The sequence below is a fragment of the Manis pentadactyla genome, chromosome 15, assembly GCF_030020395.1.
Source record: "Manis pentadactyla isolate mManPen7 chromosome 15, mManPen7.hap1, whole genome shotgun sequence".
NCBI classification, from domain to species: domain Eukaryota; kingdom Metazoa; phylum Chordata; class Mammalia; order Pholidota; family Manidae; genus Manis; species Manis pentadactyla.
The window spans coordinates 82,029,748-82,053,266 of record NC_080033.1 but is presented as its reverse complement, the minus strand read 5'-3'; the positions used below and the strand labels follow the sequence as shown (position 1 = coordinate 82,053,266).

Below are 23,519 nucleotides of genomic sequence, written 5' to 3'. Positions count from 1 at the left end.
ACATGTCCACCCAGCACAGGCTTTGCACGGGGCGATGTGGAAGACCCCCCCCTTTACGGACCACGGTCAGGTGGGGGCAGGCACACGGCAGGCAGTGACCAGGGCATAAAGCAAGGCACAGAGAGGGGGCTAGGAGGTGGGAACGTGGCAGCCACCCTCCCAGGCCTCAGGAAGGCTCACGGCCTGGCCCACAGGGGACTGCGCTGGCGAGGCCATTCCAGGCAGAAATGCAGGTCCTCTGCTCTGGTAACTGCCCACTCCTGGGGGCGGTGTGGTGGGAGTGACAGACAGGAGACAGAGAGAGAAACAAAGTGCCCTGGGGGCCAATTATGCGTGACGTTGATATTCTGCCTCCCAGCCGTGCTGCTGTGGCCTGAAAGGCCCCCGGGCGCTCCGGGGCCTCCGGGTGTGGACAGTAGGTGGAGACAGGAGAGCTGTGCGTCTCATCTTGAACTGGCGATGAGTGAAACCCATTTACGTTAAATCTTAAATGCAGAGCAACAAAAATGAGGCCACATGCCCTTGTCACAAAGGTCAGTGTGGCACCCCAGGCTGACCCCGCTGAAGCTGAGTCCCTGCTGTTAGGAAGGCAGGCGGCCTGGCACCCAGGCCGGCCCCTCGCTCAGGAGCACCGAGTCAGCACGGCCCAGCTGCCCACAGGACAGCAAGGGCAAAGCCAGACCGACCCCCGCTCGTCCCCCAATGAGGTCTCAGCCCCTCCCCGGTGCTTCCCTTCCGAACAAGCTCTGGAATACAGGAAACTGGCCGGAAGGCGATGAGCCCTGGGCCATAGCCGGTCGCAGCACCTCCAGCTTCCAGAACATGGTGTGGCTGGAGGCAGTGCGCACAGGCAGGCGCAGGCCCGCGGCTTCACCAGCGTCACGGGGGGGTCACCCCTGCACACACCTGAGGCAGAGCCGTTACTGTTGGACAAAAGGGAGATGGCGCAGGGCGCAGATGGGAAGCAGCCTCACATGGGCACTGCGCCCGACAGCGCTGTGCCCGGCGTGCACGGCTGGTCCTCCTCTGGGCACGGCCACCTGACTCTGTGCTTAATACCCAACTCAGATGACACAAAACTTGGGTAAAGCACCCAAACCACAAGGAGCCCGAGGATTCTCCAGTCTTACTTCAAGAGAAAATTCTGAATGCAAACAAAATCTACTCAGATGGAGGAAAAAAACCAAAAGGCAAAACAAAAAATCTCATGCAATTAAATGATCTGCTGCCAACAATCAGACTGCGTCCAGGAACAAGGACAAAACCACCAATACAAAGGTCTCCTGGGATAGCTGGTCGATCCTTTGTTTCTGTGTTTACTTTCGACTCTGGCTGTTAAGGTGACACAAGTGGCCGGACTGACTTCACCGCATCTGGGTGTGAATTCAAGGAGCAGCCTGCCCATGAGAGAGATGCAGAGCAGCCAGAGAACCGCCCGCCCCGGACACCCCCACGCCACCCCCGGGCCAGGAGACCCACCAGCCCAGTCCTCTCCCTACACCTGCACAGCAATCGATCAGAGGCTGTGCACGGGGGACGGGCACACTGGGAGCACGGGCTGCACTCTGAGGGCGCTCAGGCGCCAAGCCACCCATCAGCGGACGGGCAGAAAGGAGCCGAGCCTCACAGAAACCATGAGGCAGACGTGGCACGTGCTCTTCCGGTCAGTCCTGCGGACCCAGAGCGGGACCCAGCGTGGTCCTCGGGTTCAGGCCGACCGATGCAACATTCTGGAAAGACATCCCGTGGCCAGCAGGGTTGTCAGGAGCCAGATGGCAGCTCGGAGGAGAGGGTGCCCCAGGCGACCCACGTCCCCATTCTGTCCCCATAAAGACGCCGTGTGGGGAGCAGCAATAAAAAGCCGTTTCTGCCATGTGCTCTGTGGTTCATTCAAACATCGGGCATAAACCCCAAACACAGTCTGGGGAGAAGGCAAAACAAAGCCTACAAAATACAATAAAGCAAAAATGGAAGTCTGGGGCACTTGGCACTCATGCCCCCGTGTTCTGGACAGGGCGGCACTTCTGGGAACAAATCCTAACTGCAAGATAAATTCTAGCCGGAATAAGCAGGCAAAGAGAGGCAACAAAGGGCCAGGTAATTTATTTAAATACCCCCGGGTGAGGTTCTGTGGCCTTCTTGTCAGAGGCCAGAGAAGTCACACCCAGTTGGGGAGGTGGGGGGCTTATAAGGGGTTAGGAGGGGGGGAGTGGGCAAGCTATCCTAGGGGGCCTGGAGAGGTGTGATTGGCTAAAGGTGACATGATAGACAACTAGAAACGTTTTTTCCTTCCAAGAGGTAGGAGGCTGACATCCAGGTCTTAGTTGGCACATCAGGATGGAATTCAGGGAGAGCTGTCCCCTTTCCGTATACGGCACGGACTTTGGGGTCTGGTCTGTTCTCCCCCTATGGCATCTCTCTGTTCTGTTTGCATGACCTTGTTTTTCCTTTCTCCAGCCTAACACTAACCATGAGTCTTAAAACCCACCAGTGGACTGGGGCGGGTGGTTTAGTAACTTGGCCAAAGTCAGATCCAAGGCCCTCCCTCTCCCCGTGGCTCTGGGCCTCTGGCCTCCAGAGGGGGCGGGCATGGGTGAGAAAGAGCAGGAGGAAAATAAAAGGTTTACTTAGGCACATAAGTGACGCTGACACACCTGGAGAAGGACGGGGTGCAGCAGAGGAGCCCCAATGGGCTGAAACACCCCCCCGGGAGCAAATGCCACCAGCTGCCGTCCAGACGGACACCGACTCACAGGCAGAGGCGACCTCAGCAAGGGACGTGTTGGGGCCCCTCCACGTGTGGCCCTGTGACCGTGTTCTTGTGGCTCTGGGTGTTTCTTCTTATGACCAGAAAACCTGCAGAATAGGGGCTGTTCACTGTCAGGGCAAAGAGCGAGCCAGCAGGAGGCAGCCCCTGTTCCACGGGGCTCAGGGCCACAGGGGGCATGTGGACGTCAGTCCATGTCCCTCCCAATTGGGATGGAAAGCGCAACTGAAAAAGTGGATGTGCCAGTCTTGCCACCCTCCCACTAGGCAGACGTGAGCGTTAATGATGTGGCCTGCAGGTGTGGGCCTCGCGGGCAGGACGCGCTCACAGGAGCCCCGCCTGGGAGCCTCGCACAGTTACAAAGGTCATCCCAGACTCGCCGTTCAGGCTGACAGCGTCTGTATGCCCTGCCACGGGGGCCTGGCCTCAGAGCCACAGCTCCACAGACACACCACTATGGTTGGCGGCTCCAAAAGAGACGTGCAGAAGCCACCTTCTGTGCTGGTGGAACAAGTGCACGCCAAGCGGAGGATGTGCAGCCAGGCCGTGGCCTGGTCCCACCCTCACAGGGTCCTTCCTCCCCCTAGAGGCAGCAGGTCCACAGGTGACCTATCCCCATGGGCCCCCTCGAAGTAACCGCAGTGGAGGGGCAAGGAAAACTGCATAGGCAGCAAAGGAAGGGCAGAGCCTGTGTGCAGTGATGGAGCCCAGGGGCATGAGGTGACACAGGTGTCCCCCACAGAAGCCCACAGCACCCAGAACATCACCAAACTCCAACCACCCCACAAGCAGCTTGCTTCATGGTGCGGAGCCTCGTTCATCACACGTCTGGGGACGTGGCTAAGGTGGGGTGGTCGGCCCACATGCTGCCCGAGTGAGGCAGAGGGGAGCTGTGGGTCCAACTGTGGTCCCCAAAAGAGATGCCCAGGTTCCGACCTCCAGGACCTGTAACTGTGACCATACTCAGCAACAAGGCCTGGAGGATGTGCGAAGTGGAGCTGAGGTCACCCTGGAGCAGGAGAGTCCCCAGGCCAGGGACAGGCATCCTTATAAAAGGGATCGGACAGGGAGACGCCACATGACCACAGAGGGGCAACCAGAGGGAGGGGCCAGGAGCCGAGGACGCCAGGGCCCCAGGAGCTGGGAGGGAGGGAGGACCCGCCTGGAGCCTGTGGAGGCGGCACGGCCCTGCTGATGACGGTCTGGGGTGACAGCCTGGGACCTTCAGCTGCATGCAGTAGCCCCACGCCCAAGGCCACCTGGTCAGCTGTCTGCTGTTGACCAAGCATCGTGCCTTTTGCCTCCTGAGACGCTCTGATGGCCCCGCCCTCCTCCCTGACGCTCATAGGGAGAAGGCAGCTTGGAGTCTCCCACCTTTCAAAGGCACAGCCGACAGTCTGTAGGGCCCCTGTAGGCCAACTGTAGGGCCCCTGGGCACCCTGACAGGTGCGGGAGCGGGTCAGCCCTGGGGCAGCAGGGCTGGCCTCGAGCCCGGCCAGTGGGGGAGGCGCGGAGCAGGCAGGAGGGCCGCATGCGGACGGGAGTGCTGCCCCGGCTGGGAAGCGGCTCGTGTTGAAGACTGCTGCAGAGAGCTGCCAAAATCCAGAAGAAACAGCTACGGCCTCTAAAAAACCAAATACCAATCTTCCGCTGAGAAGAATGGCTGAGAGTTGGCCTGCCGGAGAGGGGGCGCCTCTCCCGTAGGCAGGGGGAGCGCCCCTCACCTGAGCCAGCAGAGGGCAACTGCAGCGCTCAGGGCCCCTCGGCCCCCCGGCCAGGCCCCCCTGCGAACAGCTGCTCCCAGCTCCAGCCAGGCCGGGCCCTCCCTGGGGCCTGCATCTGAGGTAGGCCCTGTGGAGGTGAGCCGGCCAGATCCTCCCATGGTCAAAAGGCGGCCAGTCCTTTCCTCCCAAACCCCCTTTACTTCCGCACCCACCACAGAGCTCAACCAGCGTCCCAGTCCCTTCTGGGGACAGGCGGCAGCTAGGGTGAACAGTGGTCCCCCCACCCCGAATTCCTCCGTCGAAGCCCCAGCCCCTAACAAGGCAGTGTTCGGGAGTGGCTGAGGTCAGAGATCAAGAGGGTGGACCCCCGAGACAAGATCAGTGCCCCTCTAAGGGGAGCAGGAGTCACAGGCTCTCTGGGCACCAAGGACAGCAACACGAGGACAAGGCCAGGAAGGGCCTGGCCCCACCAGCACCTGCCGCAGCCTCGGCCCGAGGAGCTGCCCACCATGGACGCCCCAGCCTGCTGTATCGTGGTGGCTGCCCGAGCTCGGGCACGGTGACGGCAGTAAGCCTCGTCTCCCCTAGCTCCTCAGGAGATAAGGTTCAAGAACTCTGGCCACCACAGGGGCCCAGGGCAGTGAGGGAGCAGACAAAACCTGCCCGGCAAGTTTGGAGATGGCCGGAAGGACAGGTGGCTGTCCATGAAAAGCCGACTGTGGATGCAGTGAAGGTTCTTACGGCCGGGGTTCTCACCTGGCCCTGGTCGGCTTGCTCACTACACACGTGTGGGCAATGCGTTGTTATTGACTCTATATAATAAAGAGCTCCGCCCAGTGCTCTGGGCTACTGCATAGCTGCAGGGCTGCACAGCTGCAGGAGAGCAGAGACTGGAGTGGCGGCAGCACCGAGGACAGAGGCCCAGAGGACGGCTGTGTGGGGGCAGAGAGGGCCAGAGGCAGGGACTGGCCTGCTGCATGCAGACTCACTCTGAGTGGACAGGATTCTAGTGACTGACCTGCCACCATGGGAATTAGGTTGTGTATAAGCCTTTCACCCCAAGAACGTTTCACTGTCATTCCTCGGTCTCGCTGAATCCATAGTGAACTTGTCCAGGGCGTGAACCCATTGGCAAGACAATTGGCGACAGTGGGCAGGATTCACTGTTGACCCAGGAACAGAACAGGCTGCCCTCCTGGGAGGAGTGTGTCCACGGGATGCACCTATGGATGGGGAGACATCTGAGTGTCCCCCAGTGGACATGTGGTCCAACGTGGTTTGCCTCCTGGAGGACTGGGCCCCACTCCAAGGCCGGGAAGGGGTATAGGTGACACCTGAGGCAGTAGGGGTGGCCCTCAGCAAATTAGGGAATTCCTTAGAGAAACCGAGTGCCTATGAGGTGGGAACAGTGGGGAGTTTTTTTCTCACAGTCCTAAGAAAGGCCATAAGGGAGAAAGACGTCCTCCCGCAGGAAGCCCGAGAAGAGGCAGCACGAGAACGCGAGCTGCGAGGTGCCATTGAAGAGGTAAAAAATGTGTTAGTGACTGAAATGGCGTCACTAAGAGGCGCTGTGGAAACGCTAAGGGATGTCGTGGTGCCCGAGAGGCAGCGGCCCGAGCGCAGGCCGCCAGGCGCCGTGGGGCAGGTGGAGGACGCGGCGGAGCCGTCAGCCCCGGAAACGGAGGAGCAGAGTCCGAAGAACAGGTGGGGGTGGAGGCCCTGCGGGTGTCAGAGGCATCGGCCCCTCCTCGGGGGAGACCCCACCAGTTGAAAGTTGGTGGAAAGCCCAGAAGAAAATAAAGACTCGGCCACCGCGGGTTCCTCCAGGAGGGGTGCAGCCCCCGCCCAGGTCGTGGAGCGCTCTGTGCTCTGCTTCTAGCCTTAGGCTCAAGCAATGAAAGCACAAAAGAAAATGCTGTCTACTCGGAGGAAGAATTTAAAGGGCCCCGTGAAGGTCACGAGGACCCAGATGTGGGTTGATTTGATAAAGGCAGGAGCAGACAGAGAGAAATTGGATGGGAAGTCAAACAGAATCTTAACTGGCGCTGTGGCAACAACGGAGACCGGAACAGTGGTTCCGGCTGCTAAGGCCAAAGCAGAAGCCAGAGACAAAGCAACAGGATGGGCGTGAGTGCCTGCAGGACTTTCTGCTGGAGAAGGTGGGCATTGTAAGGCCCACCCATGGTCCTTTTGGTTAACTCAACTGAGAACTGGTTTGAATTCAGCCAGGATGACCACTTGGTGGCAATGGATCTCCTCAGGCTTGAGGGTTATTATAATTTGTTGTAATTTGTTATTTGTGTATTGTATTATGTTATTATGGAACTTGGTTACAGTGCTCCAGCTTCCTCGCACAGGGACCACTGCAGAGGATTCCGGGCACACAGACGGCGAGGCGAGAATCCTGGAGGGGTGGAGTGTGGATGCAGTGAAGGCTCCTGTGGCCGGGACTCTCACCTGGCCCTGGTTGGCTTGCTCACTACACACGTGTGGGCAACATGTTGTCATAGACTCTATATAAAGAGCCCTGCCCAGTGCTCTGGGCTACACGGTGGCACAGCTGCCCTTGCAGGAGAGCAGAGACTGGAGTGGTGGCAGCACCGAGGACAGAGACTGAGACGGCTGCAGGGGCGGAGAGGCCCAGAGGCAGAGACCGGCCTGCTGCACGCAGACTCGCTCCGAGTGGATGGGATTCTAGTGACTGACCTGCCACGGTGGGAATGAAGTTGGGTATAAACGCTTTCACCCCAAGAACATTCTATTGCCATATCTCGGTCTCACTGAATCCATAGTGGACTTGTCTGGGGCTGGAACCCACTGGCCAGACACCCACCAATTAACAAACAGGCATCGACACTGAGCCTCGGGCTGGACGCCCACTGGTGTCAACTGTCCAGAACTTGAAGGGACACTTAGACACATTGTGTCATCTTCAGTGGCTCTCAGACTCAGTGTATATACACTCCAAGTTCAGCTTAGGAGAATCCCTTTGGCGAGGTCCTCTCTCCCAGTGCCATGAAGAGCCTCTCTGGGAGAATTCTGATCTGCAGACACAGAACCCAGACCCGACAGGGAGAGACCACATGTTCAGAAAGAGGAACGTGTACGGCAGCCCTGGATGCAGCCCGGCTCTGGAGCGCCTCACACACGACGCTCAGCAGGAGCTGCAGCAGCGTCCGGCCTCCCGCCGCACCTTCAGGGGGCGTGTGAAGCGCTGGCAGCCAAGGCAATGTGTGGTCACACGCAGCTTGTGTGACAAAGGGAGGCCTGGTGTGCGGGACACACCTGCCTGTCTTCTCTGCATGGTGTGCTTGGAGCCCAACTCTGAGGTTTGATAACCTGACACAGGAATCAGAAACTGGGCAAACACTTAACTACAGGTATAAAGAATTTCTTTAAACTTTCTCCAAGTAGGAAAACACCAAAAAAGCAACGCCTCATGCTTGGCCAACCGCAGGCCTCTGGCGGAGCACAGGGACCTCTCACCTTCACTCATGACATACTTTCCCTGCCAGGTGTGGCGCAGGGCTCTGTCCCTGCCGCCCCTTGGGCACTGGAAACGAGAATAATGAGATGGAGGGGAGGGAGGGGAGACTTCCTCCTGAAGGCGGCGCATCCCAAAACAACCACAACCGTTCTGCGCAGACGGGGCTCAGCTCACCCCGCTGGAGGAGGGCGAGGGCGCAGGGGGGGCAGCACACAGCTGAAATCCGCCTGGGCCACTTCACAATCTTTGCCTTCCTTCAGGAGGCAACATGAAAGAGTGGCCTGGGTTTTACAAAAGTGACCATAGTTGTTTACACATGAAATAATTCCTACATCATTTTCCTGCCCTGATGCATGATATGCACACAGTGGCTTTCACTGCAACGTGTTCTCTCACACCCTCACGCACACACACACACACACACATACACACCCCCTACACCCACTACACCCCCTCCACATACACACCCTAAACACCCCCTCCACAAGCCCCCACGTGTACACACACACTCACAACCCCCCTCTTCTCACTTCAAAAAATCCCTGCAGCAAAATATTGGTTACTTCCCATCTCTTCTAATCTTTTTCCCAGCTGGGTTTAGAAGGCCTCGTTTTATGGAAAAAGTTTGAAAGTCACAGAAATCTACTTTTAAGCATAGTAGAAGAAGGGACACAAATTCCAAAAAAGTTGAGAGCAGTTTACAGAGCCCCACAGCTGTCGCTAGCTGGACGCTGGTAACGCCGCCTCACGGACACACACAGGGAGTTCACTGGAACATCACTGGGTCGCTGGGCTTTAGTATATATGTGTGTGTGCGCAGTGCACACTCATGAGAGACGTGAGCGTGGCAGAGCACACACAGAATCTCCCAAGTTGTGAATGAGCAGACATTGCTTAGCCTATAGACACATACAAATCTTTTTCATACACATCTTAAATAAGATCGGCTACCACTGCTCACAAAAAGGACAGACGTACCGTATCAAAATACGCTGCTAGTTCCAACAGCACTCACCATTGGTGACTCATGATCTAAGCGGCATGACTAAAGCCCAAGTCTTTAAAGATTCCCATGTGGCTGGAAACCTCCTAAACGTAGGGAAATAACTCACCCAGATTTGAAAGTTTCGATAGATATGACACTGCCTAGCACCAGAGTTTGGACAAAGTGAATGCCCGCTGTGCAACACAGAGAAAACAAGTAGTGACTCTACAGCATCTCACTACGCTGATGGACAGTGACTGTAATGGGGTTTGTGGGGGGAACTTGGTGATGGGGGAGTCTAGTAAACATAATGTTCTTCATGTAATTGTAGATTAATAATACCAAAAAAAAAAAACAAAACTGAATGCTCGCCTCATACTGCCTACAGTACGGATCACACCGCGCTGTGCGTGCAGCCCGCATCTGGACGCCGTTCTGCTCGGCCCTAAGTGCCCACTGAGTGCACAGAACAGGGCAGCGGGACAAGGCAGGAAGCAGCTGCCCTGATCTCTCCCCACTTTCTTACACGTTTCCATAGCTTTCCTTATTTCACCCGCAACGATCCTACGGGCGGGCAGGACACACTGCCGCTTCAGTCTCAACAGAAGGAAGCAGAGGCTGGGAGAGAAGCCAGACTAGAGAACACATCTCATGGCCACCGGAATCGCTGATCTGGCGGAGGGAGTGGGAACGGCCGAGCCGACGGTGCCCCAGAGGGCGCAGCTGGTCTGGGGCCCCAGGGGCCAAGGGGCTGGCTCAGATCCACCCTGGCGTCATCTCCCTGGGCCATCCCGGAAAAGCTACTGTTCCAGGTGTGAAAGGGAAACGGCACTCACCCAGCACCTCAGTTCACCTCATTTCCTCGACAGAAATCCTATGAGAGGCTATAATCTAGGAAAACGCACGTGTCCAGCTCCAGAAAGGGACAGCTGTCACCGCACAGAGGCCAGCTCCTCGTGGCGCTTTGGCGGGGAGGCACGGTGCGGCTGCCTCGTGGCGACTGCGTGTCACGGAGGGCCTGGGGCCCGACGGTGACGCGACCCCTGCTTACTCTTGGTTCGGTTTTCACTTTTAGTAACAACTCAGTATTAACTAAAACCAGAAATGCAGCAGTGACCTCTCAGGGCTGGGTGCCGGTCCTGGGGTGTTGACGAACCCAGGAAACAGGGAGCAGCCCCAGACACGGTGCTCCAGCAGAACGGGAGTGAGCCAGCAGGGGCTGCCAATCCAAAAATAGACTGCTGCTGGAGTATTATTTCTTAGTCACACGAATAAACGTTTAGGTCTTTGTTCTGCTTGCTTCAACTCTCCCAAAACAAGATTGAACAGAATGCAAAGGATATCTCAGCGGTATAAATCCAAATTTTTTAAATCTGAACTTTTTAATGCAGAAAACATTTCCAGACTGTTCTAACAGCTCAGCAACTGTTTAACAAATGCACAGGTATAAAAATGCTCTGACTTTATCATCAGCCAAGCTGACCCAGCACAGCACAGTCAATGAGTCACAAAGTTTCTCCACGGGGGTTTTGTGTCCTTCGGGTCAGGATGGGCATCCACAGCCCAACCCCCCACCCATCAGCCTAACCAGGGAAGGCCGCTTTTACCCAACGAACATCTAGGTGAGGACATTCCTCACTGTCCTGGGCCAGCCCAGACCCCTGAACTCCATGCAGTCCACACCTCCTGGGTGCCTCCTGAGCTCGGGCAGGGCCCCTCCGCACATGGCACAGGCCCTGCCTTTAAGGAGCTCAGAGCTGAGCCAAGATGGGTACAGGGTGGTCCTCTGAGAGATGCTGTACCCTCCTTGTGGGCAACCACACACCTCATCCTTCCCAGCTCAAGGTTACGGCCCCTTAAAGCAAAGCAGGGACCATGGGGCTGCGGAGCTGCAGCCTCAGCTCTCATACACCACTGGTGCCCGCCACCACCCAGAGGCCCCGGCTGCACAGGGGCCTGCAGAGCAGAGCTGAGGGGCGCAGGAACATAGCCCACATGGGCTCCTGGCCATGGGCCAGCCCAGCTCCAGTCCCAGAAGTGAGCCCCCAGCTGACCCCAGCGATGCCACGTGGAGCAGACCCACCATCCGCTGAGCCCAAAAAACCCAGTCATGAAAGATGGTTATGCTCGTTGTCTTCGGCCCTAAGTTTTGGTGTGGTTTATACGTCAAGAGGTAACCGAAGACAGAAGGATGGTTACACTGGCGCAGAGGGACATGGAATCAGGCTTGGAAGCTTCGTGACAGAGTTTACCGTGTTTGCAACTTGCTGTCCGAGAGTCTAAAGAAAACAAATACACACACTCCCGAATTCCTCATAGAACCGTACGGATTTCAGGTTGTACTTCTATACAATGCAATCATGACTCGTTTGCGACTGGTTCTAATTCCAGCAGCTGTAGAAACAGACTCCTCTGCATTGAGGTACCAGCGCCAATTAACAGCTGCGACGTTCGAACACCAAGTCCCTCCCTGTTCACCTGGTTCCCATCCACGTGGCTGTGGGCAGGCAAACTGTGTACTCGGGTTTTCCGGGGGACTCAGAGCTCAAAGCTCTCAAGTAGATGCCGGAGGCAGTACATGTGCAGATGAAAGCGCTCCATCTGCTTCAGGCACGGAGCCCACCCACTGGGGCTGAAACACCCGAGTGAACTCAAGGCAAGGCTTCAGGTCCTCGTCAAGGTGACCGAAATACTCAGCTGCCCCAGGGCTGAACACCAGGCCCGCACAGCTGTCCTCCTGCAGAGAATTCCTAATTTGAGTCTGTTACATGTTGCTCTGATTAAAACAGCACATCTCCTACCCTCATGCAATCAAAACACCCAAGAGAACAATTATCTTTAGGGAAGAGGGAACAAATCAAGCCCTTCCGTTTTTGCACACCGAGAGGAGCTACGGGTGGTGCTGAGCGGGGGGCTGGGAGCTCTGTCAGTGAGCGTGTGGCCTCGGAGTCAGTCCTGCTCCCACTGGGGTGCAAGGCTGGGTGGCTCCACACAGAACCTGCTGCAGGGCAGCACCCACCATGCAGTCTCAGAACCAACACCCCACTGCCTGTCACAAGGATGTGAACGTCAGCGCCTTGCACTCTCTCATCAGTTTGTTTTGTGGAAGAGAATCTTGACACTGAGAACATTTTCAGAATAAACACTTTGCAGCCACTTCTTTCCTCTCCTACTCAAATTTAACCTCCCTGCATAATGTCTACGCTTCCATGTTTAATTCTGTAATTGCATGGCAATCTTCTAAACTGAGTAAAATTATGTGTTTCTCCAACTGATTAGAGAAGTCTGGAAAATTATTTTGAGTTGGCCAAGTCTTCAATCACATAAAATTAATCAGAACCAAAGAATGTATCCCTTGTTATCTAAACTCTGAGCATCCAAATATTCTCTATAAAAACTTGGCAACATTTTTACACAAAATTCACCATTCAAATTGAAAAACTGCTGTAACAAACTGGCAGCCAACTATTTGAGTTGCATGTGACTTCTGAGAGGCTGGAGGTGCCGGGATTCCATCTGAGCTCCCCCCACCGCCCCAGCTCGGGCTCCCACAGATTGAAAGTGTCACGGGCCAGCTCCCCCCACCTTCCTAAGGGCTACCTTAAGTCCCGGTCGGCTTCTGCCAGCACCTCAGGACATTACTAAGCAGGGTCAAACTCAGATAACATCTTTAAAATCACTTAACTGCAGTACACAGTCCTCACTGTGTAAAGAGAAGACAATTCCCGCCCCCCGTTTCAGTGGACTCCACAAAAAACACAGAACTCTCTGGTACCGAGTGTGCGAGCATCACAGCATCAGGCCGTTGGTGCGTGAAAGGCCCTGAACAGGACGGAACCCTCTGTGGAGGTAACACGGCTGAGAGAGTGGCCGGTGTTGGAACGATGGGCGTCTGGGGTGGGCTGGAGCTGCTGTCGCTGTTCCCGGTTAGAACATCGGGCCAGGAAGCCCCCACGTGCGTGTTCAGGAAGAGGGGAGACCTGAAGAGAGAGGAGCCTCACTAAGCTGACGCTGGCTCAGTCATGAGTGGAACCTCTGAGCTCTAACAAGGGCAGGCAGAGCGGACGTGCGCTGTATCTTCGCCTACCAGGTGCCTCGATGCGCAGGCTTCACGGTGCAGGCCAGGCTGACCTGTCCCACAGGGGAGGCGGCACGAGTGCCAAGTGGGACTGTGAGCAGCGCGGGCTCTGGGCAGGATCCCCCCTTCCTCTGCGGGGAAGCCTGCCTATTTTCCCCTTCTCGCCTGAAGAAGCTCTTTCAGTGAATTCAGGCTGACCAGGCACCTTCCTGACTTCACCTAGTGAGCCAGGGATCAGCGGCATCCAGGCTTGATTACTGATCTGTCTTACTTTGGGGGACTGTTGGTGGAGGTCCCACTTTTGAGGCTCAAATTCAAATCTTGAAAGTTGAAAGGGGTTTCAGAGATCCTCTTGGTCCAATTACTCCATTTTTCCAGAGAAAAGTCTGATTTAGAAGTAACACTACACTTCTGTCCACAAAACTCTTTGGGGTTCCTCACTCAAGGCTGATGATGAAAACACCCCCAGTGGCCAGTGCCCAGGCCTTCTGTGCCCACAGCCTGTGCGCAGAGGGGAGGCTCCTGCTGAGCAAGACCGTTTCCTCTTCTCCTCAAGAGCAGCAGCTTTTTGCTTGAATCCAGAGCCAGCAGGTCCTCCTCTTTGCCCAAAGAACAGCCCGGGTCCCAGGGAGCAGAGCCATTGGAGGTGATAAGGCTCCTGAATGGTGGAGGCACAGAGACAGGACGTGAGGCTGGAAGTCAAGGGTAACGCCAGCAGAGGCCAGTGGAAGGACAGGCGCTGTGCACAGGAACACAGCAGTTTCCTGGAATTAAGGCTACTTACTCCCAGCACACACTTTTAACCACACCATTCTTAATGTACAAAACTGGGCCAAATTCCGATCCTGTGCTATTCATTTAAAAGTTTTTTAAAAATGTCTTGCTAAGGTTAAAATGTCCCCATAACTTGACAAGTATTTTCTGTGTGTACAGGGACACAGCCACGAAGACGCCCGTGGCCAGGGTGAGCCCCGACTCCGCTTCCTGCCTCGGCCTTCGCCGCCGCGCGAGCGCCCTGAGGACCGCGCTGCGTTTGCTTGGCCGAACTCGGCTTCCTGGTCCAGGGGAAGGAGCGGTTCACTGAGGCCTTGACCAAGATGTCGCTCTAGCAAATGGATACTTGGTAAGACACGTGACTGGCGCTGTCTCCCAGCAATCAGAACGGTTCTCGGCCGTTCCCAGGCCAGGGCCCGGGCTCTGTCATGCGCCACTCAAGTCCAGTCCATCGGCCGCACCGTGAACTAGAACCTGGGGCTTCTGGCGGCGCGAACTAAAGCCTCAGGCTGGCCAGGCTCTACTTGTTAGGAGTTCCGTAAGATCACTTACATTTACACTACGTTTGGTGTTTCTTTAACAATCATTTTAACTCATTTTAAAAAGTTAAATTTCTAAGCTAAACTGTTTACAGTGATTAGACCCAGATGGTCGGCTTTCTTTAAAAGGTTCATACATGGAGATCATTTTACCAAGAAAGGGAGTATTTCCTAAGCAATCGATGTTTTATGTACGTAGCTTTCTAAGCAACGTGTCTGAAAACCTGTCACGTGCCCACAACGAACCTGAGGGGACGCTGGGCTCCGCAGTGGGAGCTGCTCGGACTGCAGGCCAGTGACACCGCTCCAGGACAGAGCTGGCATCGCGCTCCGGAAAAACGGCTTCCCTCAGACCCTGCCCTCACTCGGTGCCATGCCTGCGGGATGCCTGAGGACCTGAGCCCAGGCCCTTCTCTCCCGGAAAGGAAGTGTTCCCCTCTAGCACCCACCAGGGCCTGGGTTGAGCCCTGGCCGCCCTCTGCTCCTGCTGAAGCCCCACCAGCCTCCTGCAGCTGTCACTGCCCATTTCTGTTTCAGGGACCCGGAAACCCTAGCAGAAAGTGCTCAAGTCACCTCCACAGGATGGTGCTCTGGAGGAATGGCAGCAGTGGGACCTGAGTCCCAGTACAACTGCCGCCCACCCAGCTCTCTTCCTAAGAGAACTGCACCCAAGCCGGGCCCTCCTCTGTGCCCACGAGAGGCATCCGGAGGCACTGCCATGCAAGGAGACAGGTGTAACCTAGGGGCAAGAGCCAGAAGGGGTGCTTCACCCCCGCCCCGCTCCCACCTCATCCACCCGCCCCACTTCAGCCCACACAGGGGTGCCTGGCAGGGCCTACCTGCACGCAGGGGCCCCACAACCCTTCATTTTATCTGGTGCAGCATCAGTGGGGGATTCAGGCACCCGCATCCCACATGTGCCCCAGGAGCCATGGGGAAGGCCCTCCCTCTTGGCACTCTGGTGCTCCAGCAGCCCCTGGCACATGTGCCAGCTGCACCCGGCCCTCCACACGGCTCCTCTCCCCACACCTGCCCCTGGAGGGCAATGGGAGACATGTGCAAACACAGCTGCCCAGAAGCAAGGCAGCAAGCATATCCCTCCAGGATCACCGGGCCACCTTCAGGCCATGCCGCCAGCCACGTGGCATGAAAGGCAGAAACACATGGAGCCCGACTCCAGGGTCCTCAGGGAGACTGCATTTTGATGCTCAAACAACCAAGGGCGTCCCAAATTTTCAATCTAGACCCAACACCCTGAGAAGTAGGTGTAAGCAGTTTTTATGTCATTTCAGGTGCTATAATCACTTCCTTAAGCTTGAACGTGCCTTTAAAAGCTTTCTGTACTATTGATTTATCATCCCGACTATCTTTGGATTTATCAAAATATGAGGTGAAATGTATTAATATTTACAATGTAAATTGCAAATAGTTGTAAATGTTTTAAAAATTACTTAATCACAATAGCTTAGAACTGTAAGCTCCTAAGAGAGACATCAGTGGTGATCTATTCTAGCACTTTCCAAGAGGCAGGTCATGAAATCAATCTGACGTCACAACCAGCATTCAAAAGAGATGAGAGGCAACGGGAGGCAAGGCAGACGGGAACGAAGCACCTGGAGGCGGCGGATCTGCATGCGGTGAAGCCGAGCGCCGGCCTGCAGGCCCGGCTCCAGCTGTGTGGGGAGCAAGGGAGGAGCTCGGGAGTCAAATTCAAGCCTATTTTCCTATGCGGACGCTGAGGCTGCACAGCTGCACACGGCACAAATTCACCTTTCAACAGGCAGGCTGACATCTGCTCCACTGTGCAGACTGACTGTGCGCGGGAGGCTCCCAGGGTCACGCGGCTCTGCTGGGGCCAGGACGCCCCACCGCTCACAGCCCCACAGTAAGTGAGGACGGGTCTGAGGCGGCCAGGATGACTCAGAGCTGACGCCCGGCTGGTGGCAGGGTGACTGCGCCAAAGGGGGGCGCCTCCCCAGGCAGCCAGCGGGTCCACCCGCCCGCCTGAGCCCTGTACCACCCCATGTAAAGGCCCAGGACCTTGTGACAGAGGTTCTCACCTATGATGCATCAGAAATCATCTCATCTGCCTCACTGCAAAGTGCGATCCTATGGCTCTTAATATTTGAGGGCCTTTGGTCTTCATTTTCAGAATCTTCTGGAAATCCATACCGAGTCAAAACTTCTATTACACCTGACACTAACTTGGAAAACAGGAATCCCTTAGATGAGGAATCACCGTGCAGACCTGGTGCACCTGGTTTGTCTGAACGTCCGGCCGCATCATACCCACCGCCTCCCGCTCGCATCAGTCTTCTGGGAACTCGCCGTCTCTCTGATGCTGGCTGACTTACCAGACGAAGCGCATTCTCTATCAGACAGACTCCACAGCCCCGTACGTCACTGAGGGGCGAGGACACCCCTGAGCCAGTCCGAGCTTATACTGTCCCCATATGCTTATTTGCTCTTTGCTCACAGACAGCGACTGATTAATTCTGAGGCTCCGAGCGGGTAGCAAAGGAGATGGGGGCCGTGTGAACTCACCTGCGCCCCCAGAGCACTGCGGTCAGCCCGGGGCCGACAGGAGACAGCACGTGAGCAGCCCAGGGCCGCGCCTCCCAGCGAGAGCCGCCCGCCCAGAGCACAGCACAGCAGGCATGCAGGGGGCAGGCCTGGGGCCTCCCGAGCAGGTGCTCTCGCCCAGAGCCCAGGACTGGAATCAGCATCTGCTCTGTAATCTCGACCCAAGCAGATGTGGCCTTGTGGCCTCCCCACAACAGCAGATTAGATGAAGGATGAGGAGCGGTCACTACAAGAGGATGTGCATGGCTGAACACGGAGGGACGGGGACGGGGACCACCTACAAGTCCTCCACGGCCCGCCAGGCTCCAGCCTGCTCCCCACCGCGGCCTCCCTCAGGACGCGGCTCCCCACTAAGCCTCTCGCTCTCCACAAGGCTGCCGGTCAGCTGTCTCCAGCCCTCCCTCCTTTCCCACATGTGGGGACAGTGCCCACTGCCGCCCTATGCCTGCGGCCTGTGGCTGTCGTGTGCCAGGCATTTGTCCCACTGACCCACAGCAACCCACCAGGGTCCATGCCCCCAAGCAGCGGTGTGCACGTGGCTCCCACATGGTGTGGGACTGGGATCTCTTGGTATTTAATCTGAAGGAAATACATGACTCAGAAAGGATGGCCCCTGGCACACCCAGGTTTCAGGATCATGCAAACGCACATTAAAGGCCACAGGACATGAAGCCATCAGATCGACCTCCTGGGAACACAGTTTGCTGCTGACTTGGCCTTACAAATCCTACCACCAGCAGCGGCTGTGAACAAGCCCAGCACACATCTCCCTCCCCTCTGCTGCCCAGGTACAAAGGGGACAGGTGCCCTCACGTGAGCTGTGTGCTGACGCAGGAAACAGTCAATACAAGCAGGAACAGCAACACACAGGAGAAGCAGAGTACAAAGAAACCAGCGATGGCACGTGGGCAGCACGGGGGTGGGGGATGGGGACGGGCTCATCCGGGTCAGGGAGGGCGAAGGCCTGCTCACAGGGCCTCGCGGGGCTTTTAGCTGCTCCCTGAGCATTTCAAGTGTTGTTATATAATCATTCTTAATGACATTAAACCTATTAGGTAAGAAGAAATTAAGCTGATGAGCTAGTCAGAAGATCTCAAAAAGCCATCACACAGAAGTCTTTTCATGGGCTTCCCTAGTTCAGAAGAGTACTGCTTTGCCCAAAGTTGGGGAGCCACTCAACACCTCTCCCCCACAAGAAGGGGCAGAGCCCTGTGTAAATAGCCTTCAGTCAGTCACATGCTGTCACTGAGGGGCTCGCAGAGGCTCCCGTCACCCGGGGCCTGGGGCAGCTGTCTGGGAGACTGAGGCCACACTGGCTGAAGGGGGGGGGGGCCCGCCCAAGCAGGGTCCTCTCGTGGGCCTGACACAGAGACCGAGGTGGGGCCTGGGCAGGCAGGGGCCGCCGCCTCCTGCCTCCAGCGCTGCTGCGCTTTTGGTCAGACCTATGAGTGACATCGAGTTGAGACAGGTGTGTATGCCTTGTGAAACAGAATGGTGTTTTGCAAATATGTGGTAAATTTAGTAAATGAAGCTGTTATGAGCAAGGTAGCTTAATGGGAACAGGAACCAGCCAAATGATAAAACAGCAAGAGAGAATTTCCACACATGGGAAATGAGGAGGGGTTAAGTAAACAGGTCTGCCAGAAGAGGTGGCTTTGTATGAACACACAGTGTGTCAGAAGGCACAGTTTCCTTTAGAAAAGGAAAAGATGCGAAAATGTACCTCCCTGAAGCCGCCAGCAGCTTCGCTGCACCTCAGAAAGCACGTCTCACCCAAGAACCCCACAGCTGGATGCACACTGTACAGACGGCTGGCCCTGGGGCACCCTGTGGCCGTTTCAGTTACTCAGTTACTCTTTTTGTCGGAGATTAAAGTGCCAGTTGGCATTTGACCGCAGAAAACACAAACAAAGCCCACCTCCATCTACTGTGTTATTGCCCCAACATGGTCATCAACACCATTCACGTAATGAACAGATGGGGCGTGTTCGCCTGTAAGGCAGAGCACTACGTGACACCCCACAGAGCTCAGCCCAGAGCCCAAGTCCCAGTCTCTCAGGTGTCCGTGGCCACCTGGAGCCAAGCCAGTGCTGCCCAGGGCCAAGCTGTACCATTTACTGTCTGGCCATGCCCCCCAGCAGGCAGGCATCAGGCGAGGGCAGGCGAGTAGCACGTACCTGCCCATCCTGTCCCACGTGGTGTATCTGCAGATTGCCCTGCAAAATGGACAGAAAAGGGAGAGATCAAGGACAGAAACAACTTCAAGATGTGATCGAGGCAGGAACTCCCCACCCCAGTCATGAATAACCAGCAAGCCATTAATACCAATTCTACAATTCAACCCCTGGTAGCAATAAAAACCCTGAAACAAAATATTTAAACTGATTTTACGGTGGGGGGGGGGGGTTGTCATGAAGAAGCTCAAAAAAACTGTACCAATCCCTCCTACCCTGACCCCAAATGAACGTGTCATTTTTTATTAACTTTTTATTTCAGAGCAATTTTAGACTCTCAAGCGCCAGAAGTGCAGCAGCCCCAAGCACCCGTCACCAGCGCACTGTCACAGCCAGGACACCGACAGGACCATGCGGCCAAGTGGGTCACAGGTCTACTGGGATCGCAGGAATTGGAACGCGTTTCATTTCTTTAAAAACGTTAATGATTGTTTTAAGCCTGGTAGGTTCTGCTAAATGTCTCTGCAGACATCTTCATGTTGATACAATAATCACTTAATTTTTAAATGTACGTTAAGGCCTTATTGTGATGACAAAACTAATTGCCTGTTGTGGCTTACCATGAAGTAATCATTACTAATAGCAATTGCTTCTAATTTAATACCTAATGGGATCAAAAATATGGACTATATAGACAAGAGGGATTCATTTATGAAATCTGAAAAAAGGGCGAGGCCATGCTGGTCCCCTCTTTTCCCACAGCGACTCATGAACAACGCAGAGCTGAGGGCACGTGGTGGTCCCCTGCGGTGGGTCCTGTGCCGCTTCCGGCTCCCCGAAGTAACTACTAATAACCCACGGCTACCAGTAACATAAGGAGACCGTTAACACATACTTGTGTGCGTATAATACACTGTGCTCTTACAATAAAGTAAGCTAAAAAGGGGGGGGGCTCTGATATATTTACTGGAAAGCATCCGCGTACAAGGGACCCGCACTGCAGAGGGCAGCTGGGTGTCCGCGCTCCCTGCTGGGCAGCGGCTCATTGGGAAGCAGCCTGATGGGAGCGCGCCTTCCGGCGGTAAAGGGCCCGGCTGGCCTCCGGCTCCTGGGCTTGGCCCCCCATGCGCCGCACGGCTGCACCCCGCCAGCCCATGCACCTCCTGCTGAGCGGCCGGGTCCCCGCGGCGACAGCGCCTGGCTCCTGGGCCTCTGGACATGACCCGGCCCCGTGCTGCCCCCACGAGGGCGCACCCGCCCCACCCGCCACTTGGCCTCACACCCACTGGTGAACCGATCATTCCGGGAAGCCCTTGGCCCCTCATTCTCTGCTCATTCTCCGCTCGGCCGCGCAGCCTGTCTGCACCCACAACCTCCGCTCTGCCCCCCAGGACCCTGGCTGCTGCGGAGGGCCCAGAGTCCACAGCCGCGGGTGCAGCGGGGGGGAGTGGGGCCATCCTGGGCGCCCCAGCCTCCCCAGCTCGGCCCCGCCCCACAGTCCCAGAGCCCCCACCAACCCGCCCCGTGCCCCTCCCACTCCTGCACATCCGGGTCTCCCAGGCGGGGAGCAGGACTGAGCCCCGATGAGAGTGCAGGGCCGCAGCCCAGGTGGGAGCACCGGAAGCGGGGCGGGCGGGCAGGGAAGTGGAGTTCAGAGGGCAGTTTCAGCCAGGAGCAGAAACCTCAACATAGCAAATATCTACAAGGAAAATCAGCCGTGGGGCTGCCCGGGCAAAGTGCAGCACAGCCCGGGGCTGGGGTGCGTGCCTGAGGAAACGCCAGTCAGGCGGTCTTGCAGCGCATGGGCATCGGCCTCTGGCCTCAATCAGAGCGCAGCAAGCCCACAGGCATGGAGGGGCCCGGGCAGGGCTGCTCGCCACTCACCTCGCTGTCCTGCGTGATCTGCACCTGCTCCCCTTGAGGCACCTGGGCGATGTGGAGGTGGCCCTGTGGGATCCGCAGCAAAAGAGAGACACCAGGAAGCATCAGAAGAAAATCAAAGCCACAGAAAACAAGAAACACTCTCCGAAATCTGTGTTTTTGATCATCTCAGAATTCAAGAGAAGACACTACATCCCGAACAGCGTGAGGTACGGTGTGCATATGGCATAAGCCTAATAAGGAGGATCCTCAGACTCAGCCTTCAGTGCCCAAACGGAACCTTTAGCAGCAACTCTTCCGGGAGCAATGGGGCCTGGGGAAGACCTGTCAGACCACAAATGTTACTAAACGAGCAAATTTAAGAACAGGAAGAATGCATAAAAAAGGGAAACGTAAGTTTTCCAGGAAATCAGAATGACTTTTTAAAAATGACATTGTCAGCTTGGAGGGACCAGCACTGCTGGTGGGACAACCTGGCAAGTGCAGGGCCACCTCGGGGTGCTGGCAGGGGGCCGCGGGGGAGACTTGGGCCTGGGGGGCACACGTGTGCACAACACTGAAAGCAGGTCAGAAAGTTTTTTAAACAAGGGAACACAACGTGACTATTTAAACAGCTGGAGTAAACACTAATAAATGTGTTACCAAAAAATCAAAGAATCCAACTAAAATGCACTTATATTTGTAGATAGAAGCAGACAAATAATTCCTATAAATCTTGACATGGTTCAGTGAAATGAATACCCATTATCTTGTTTAAATTCTATCTTAATCAGAATGAATCTTAACTACTGTAGAGTTTTCTGTTGCTTTATTTTACTATGTCTATGTAACCCCTATATCAAAGTTATCTATTCTGGAATTCCTTCAAAGAGCTTTCTCACTAATGGGATACAAATAACTGTCTGGCTGTCAAACAAAGAACCCAGTGTTTATAACTGTTTCATCTCCTTTGGAAGAAGAAAAAAACCCCATTTAAAAGTGCTCATCAGCACTCCCTGGAGCCCACCCTTCCCAGGCAGTGTGCTAAGGACCGCATCAAACCCAGGCACCCCGGATGGGGATCATTTCCAGGAGAGGCCCTGGGATGCAGGCACACCACGGAGAGGCTGCCGCACCCTGAACACGGGCAGAGCCTGGGGGTGTCCCTCACGAAGTTCCCAACCCCGCTCTCCTCACCGCAGGGCCGGGAGGAGCGGGGGCAGCCATGTCGGCCCCTGCAGAGCTAACTGCCCACCAGCCCAGTGCAGACCACACAGGCCGAGGGAAGCACCATGCCTCGCTAAGGCCACCTGCTTTTCTGCTGGCCCCAGAAGGAAGAGGGTAGCGTGTGTCTGAGCTGAGGGGACACTCCACACACCCACAGTGCTGCCCAGGAGGGTGGATGGGAGCAGGCAGGCACAGGAGAGGGCACGCGGCTGAGGGCAGGGATGGCCACGGGGGAATGCCCTCGCCTGCAAACGTTAGAACTCGGACCGGGAACTACTTCTGCTCTATAGTGGCACTTGTGGGGACACCTCGACCCGAGCTGCCAATGTGACCCAGCAATGCGGGGAAACCGGTGCCTCCCCAGCTTTCCCCCCGCCCAGGCCTGCCCTGCTGGCGGAGGCAGGCCAGAGAGAAGGTACATACTACTTGGACCTGGCCGTCCTCTCCAATCTGGTGGATCTGGACCTGCTGGGCATTGGCCAGGGCGTAGTGCAGGGCCTGCGGCGGGGGCTGCGGCATCTCGCTGGTGGGGGGCGGCGTACCCATCAGGGTTTCTGTAGGGGAAACGCACATAGCCCTCAGCCATTCGCAGCATGAACCCGTGCCCCTCCCCAGCCCCACTCACACCCACGTGTCTCAACAAGGAGCTGGCATTCTGTAGAGACCCGCAGACAGAAGGGGTCTGAAGGGCCGAGGAGTCAGACAGACAATTCTTATTTAAATGAGGTTGCTCAGGATGTATGGGCAGAAATGAAAAATGAGAATAAAGCTGGTGTTAAACCCTTCAAGACCAGCAGGAAGTGCTGTGTGTCTCTGGATAATTCAAGTAATGGTAAAAAAATCTCCACCCACTTGTTTAAAGATGCATTTCCAATGCCATTTTACTTCCTGTGTTTACTCCACACTGAGATATGTTTGTTCTGATGCGTTGTTCATTAATTTTAATTGTAATGATTTCTCAATCAGAAGAATTTTTCTTAAACACTTAGAATATAAAGGGTTCAGAAAAAAAAAGTTTTACTTTCAATGTATACATGTATTTTTGTTGCAGAGCATTATGGTGGATTGATCAGTAAAAAAGACTCAAACAGAAAAGCACACTCCATCAGAATGAAATTCTGTGAGAGAAGGACAATGTCACCATGAACTGACAGGGGAGAAGGCACAGGAAAACGTCCATAACTGTGTATTTTTAATAGTGTAAAGGAATGTATTGGATTCCACTGAATATAACAAGAGTAAAATGTTAATACTTGCAATATGCCAGAAATTACATCCTTTTCAATTATTTCAAAGTGCAATGAAAAACTTTAGGTGTCAA

General features: G+C 55.5%; 1 protein-coding gene across 4 annotated transcripts in view; it reads right to left on the bottom strand.

The window, feature by feature from the left end:
- The window catches only part of BANP (BTG3 associated nuclear protein), a 98,844-nt gene that overhangs the window by 6,019 nt on the left and 69,306 nt on the right, over positions 1 to 23,519 (bottom strand). For 3 of the 4 annotated variants that reach the window (XM_036924209.2, XM_036924207.2, XM_036924214.2), the window contains 3 exons: positions 22,622 to 22,752; positions 20,996 to 21,067; positions 19,115 to 19,153 (listed from right to left, as the gene is read on the bottom strand). In XM_036924209.2, coding sequence (XP_036780104.2) covers positions 19,115 to 19,153; positions 20,996 to 21,067; positions 22,622 to 22,752 — 242 coding nt within the window. The remainder of the gene's footprint in view (positions 1 to 19,114; positions 19,154 to 20,995; positions 21,068 to 22,621; positions 22,753 to 23,519) is intronic. The other variant, XM_036924208.2, reaches the window with a different exon arrangement.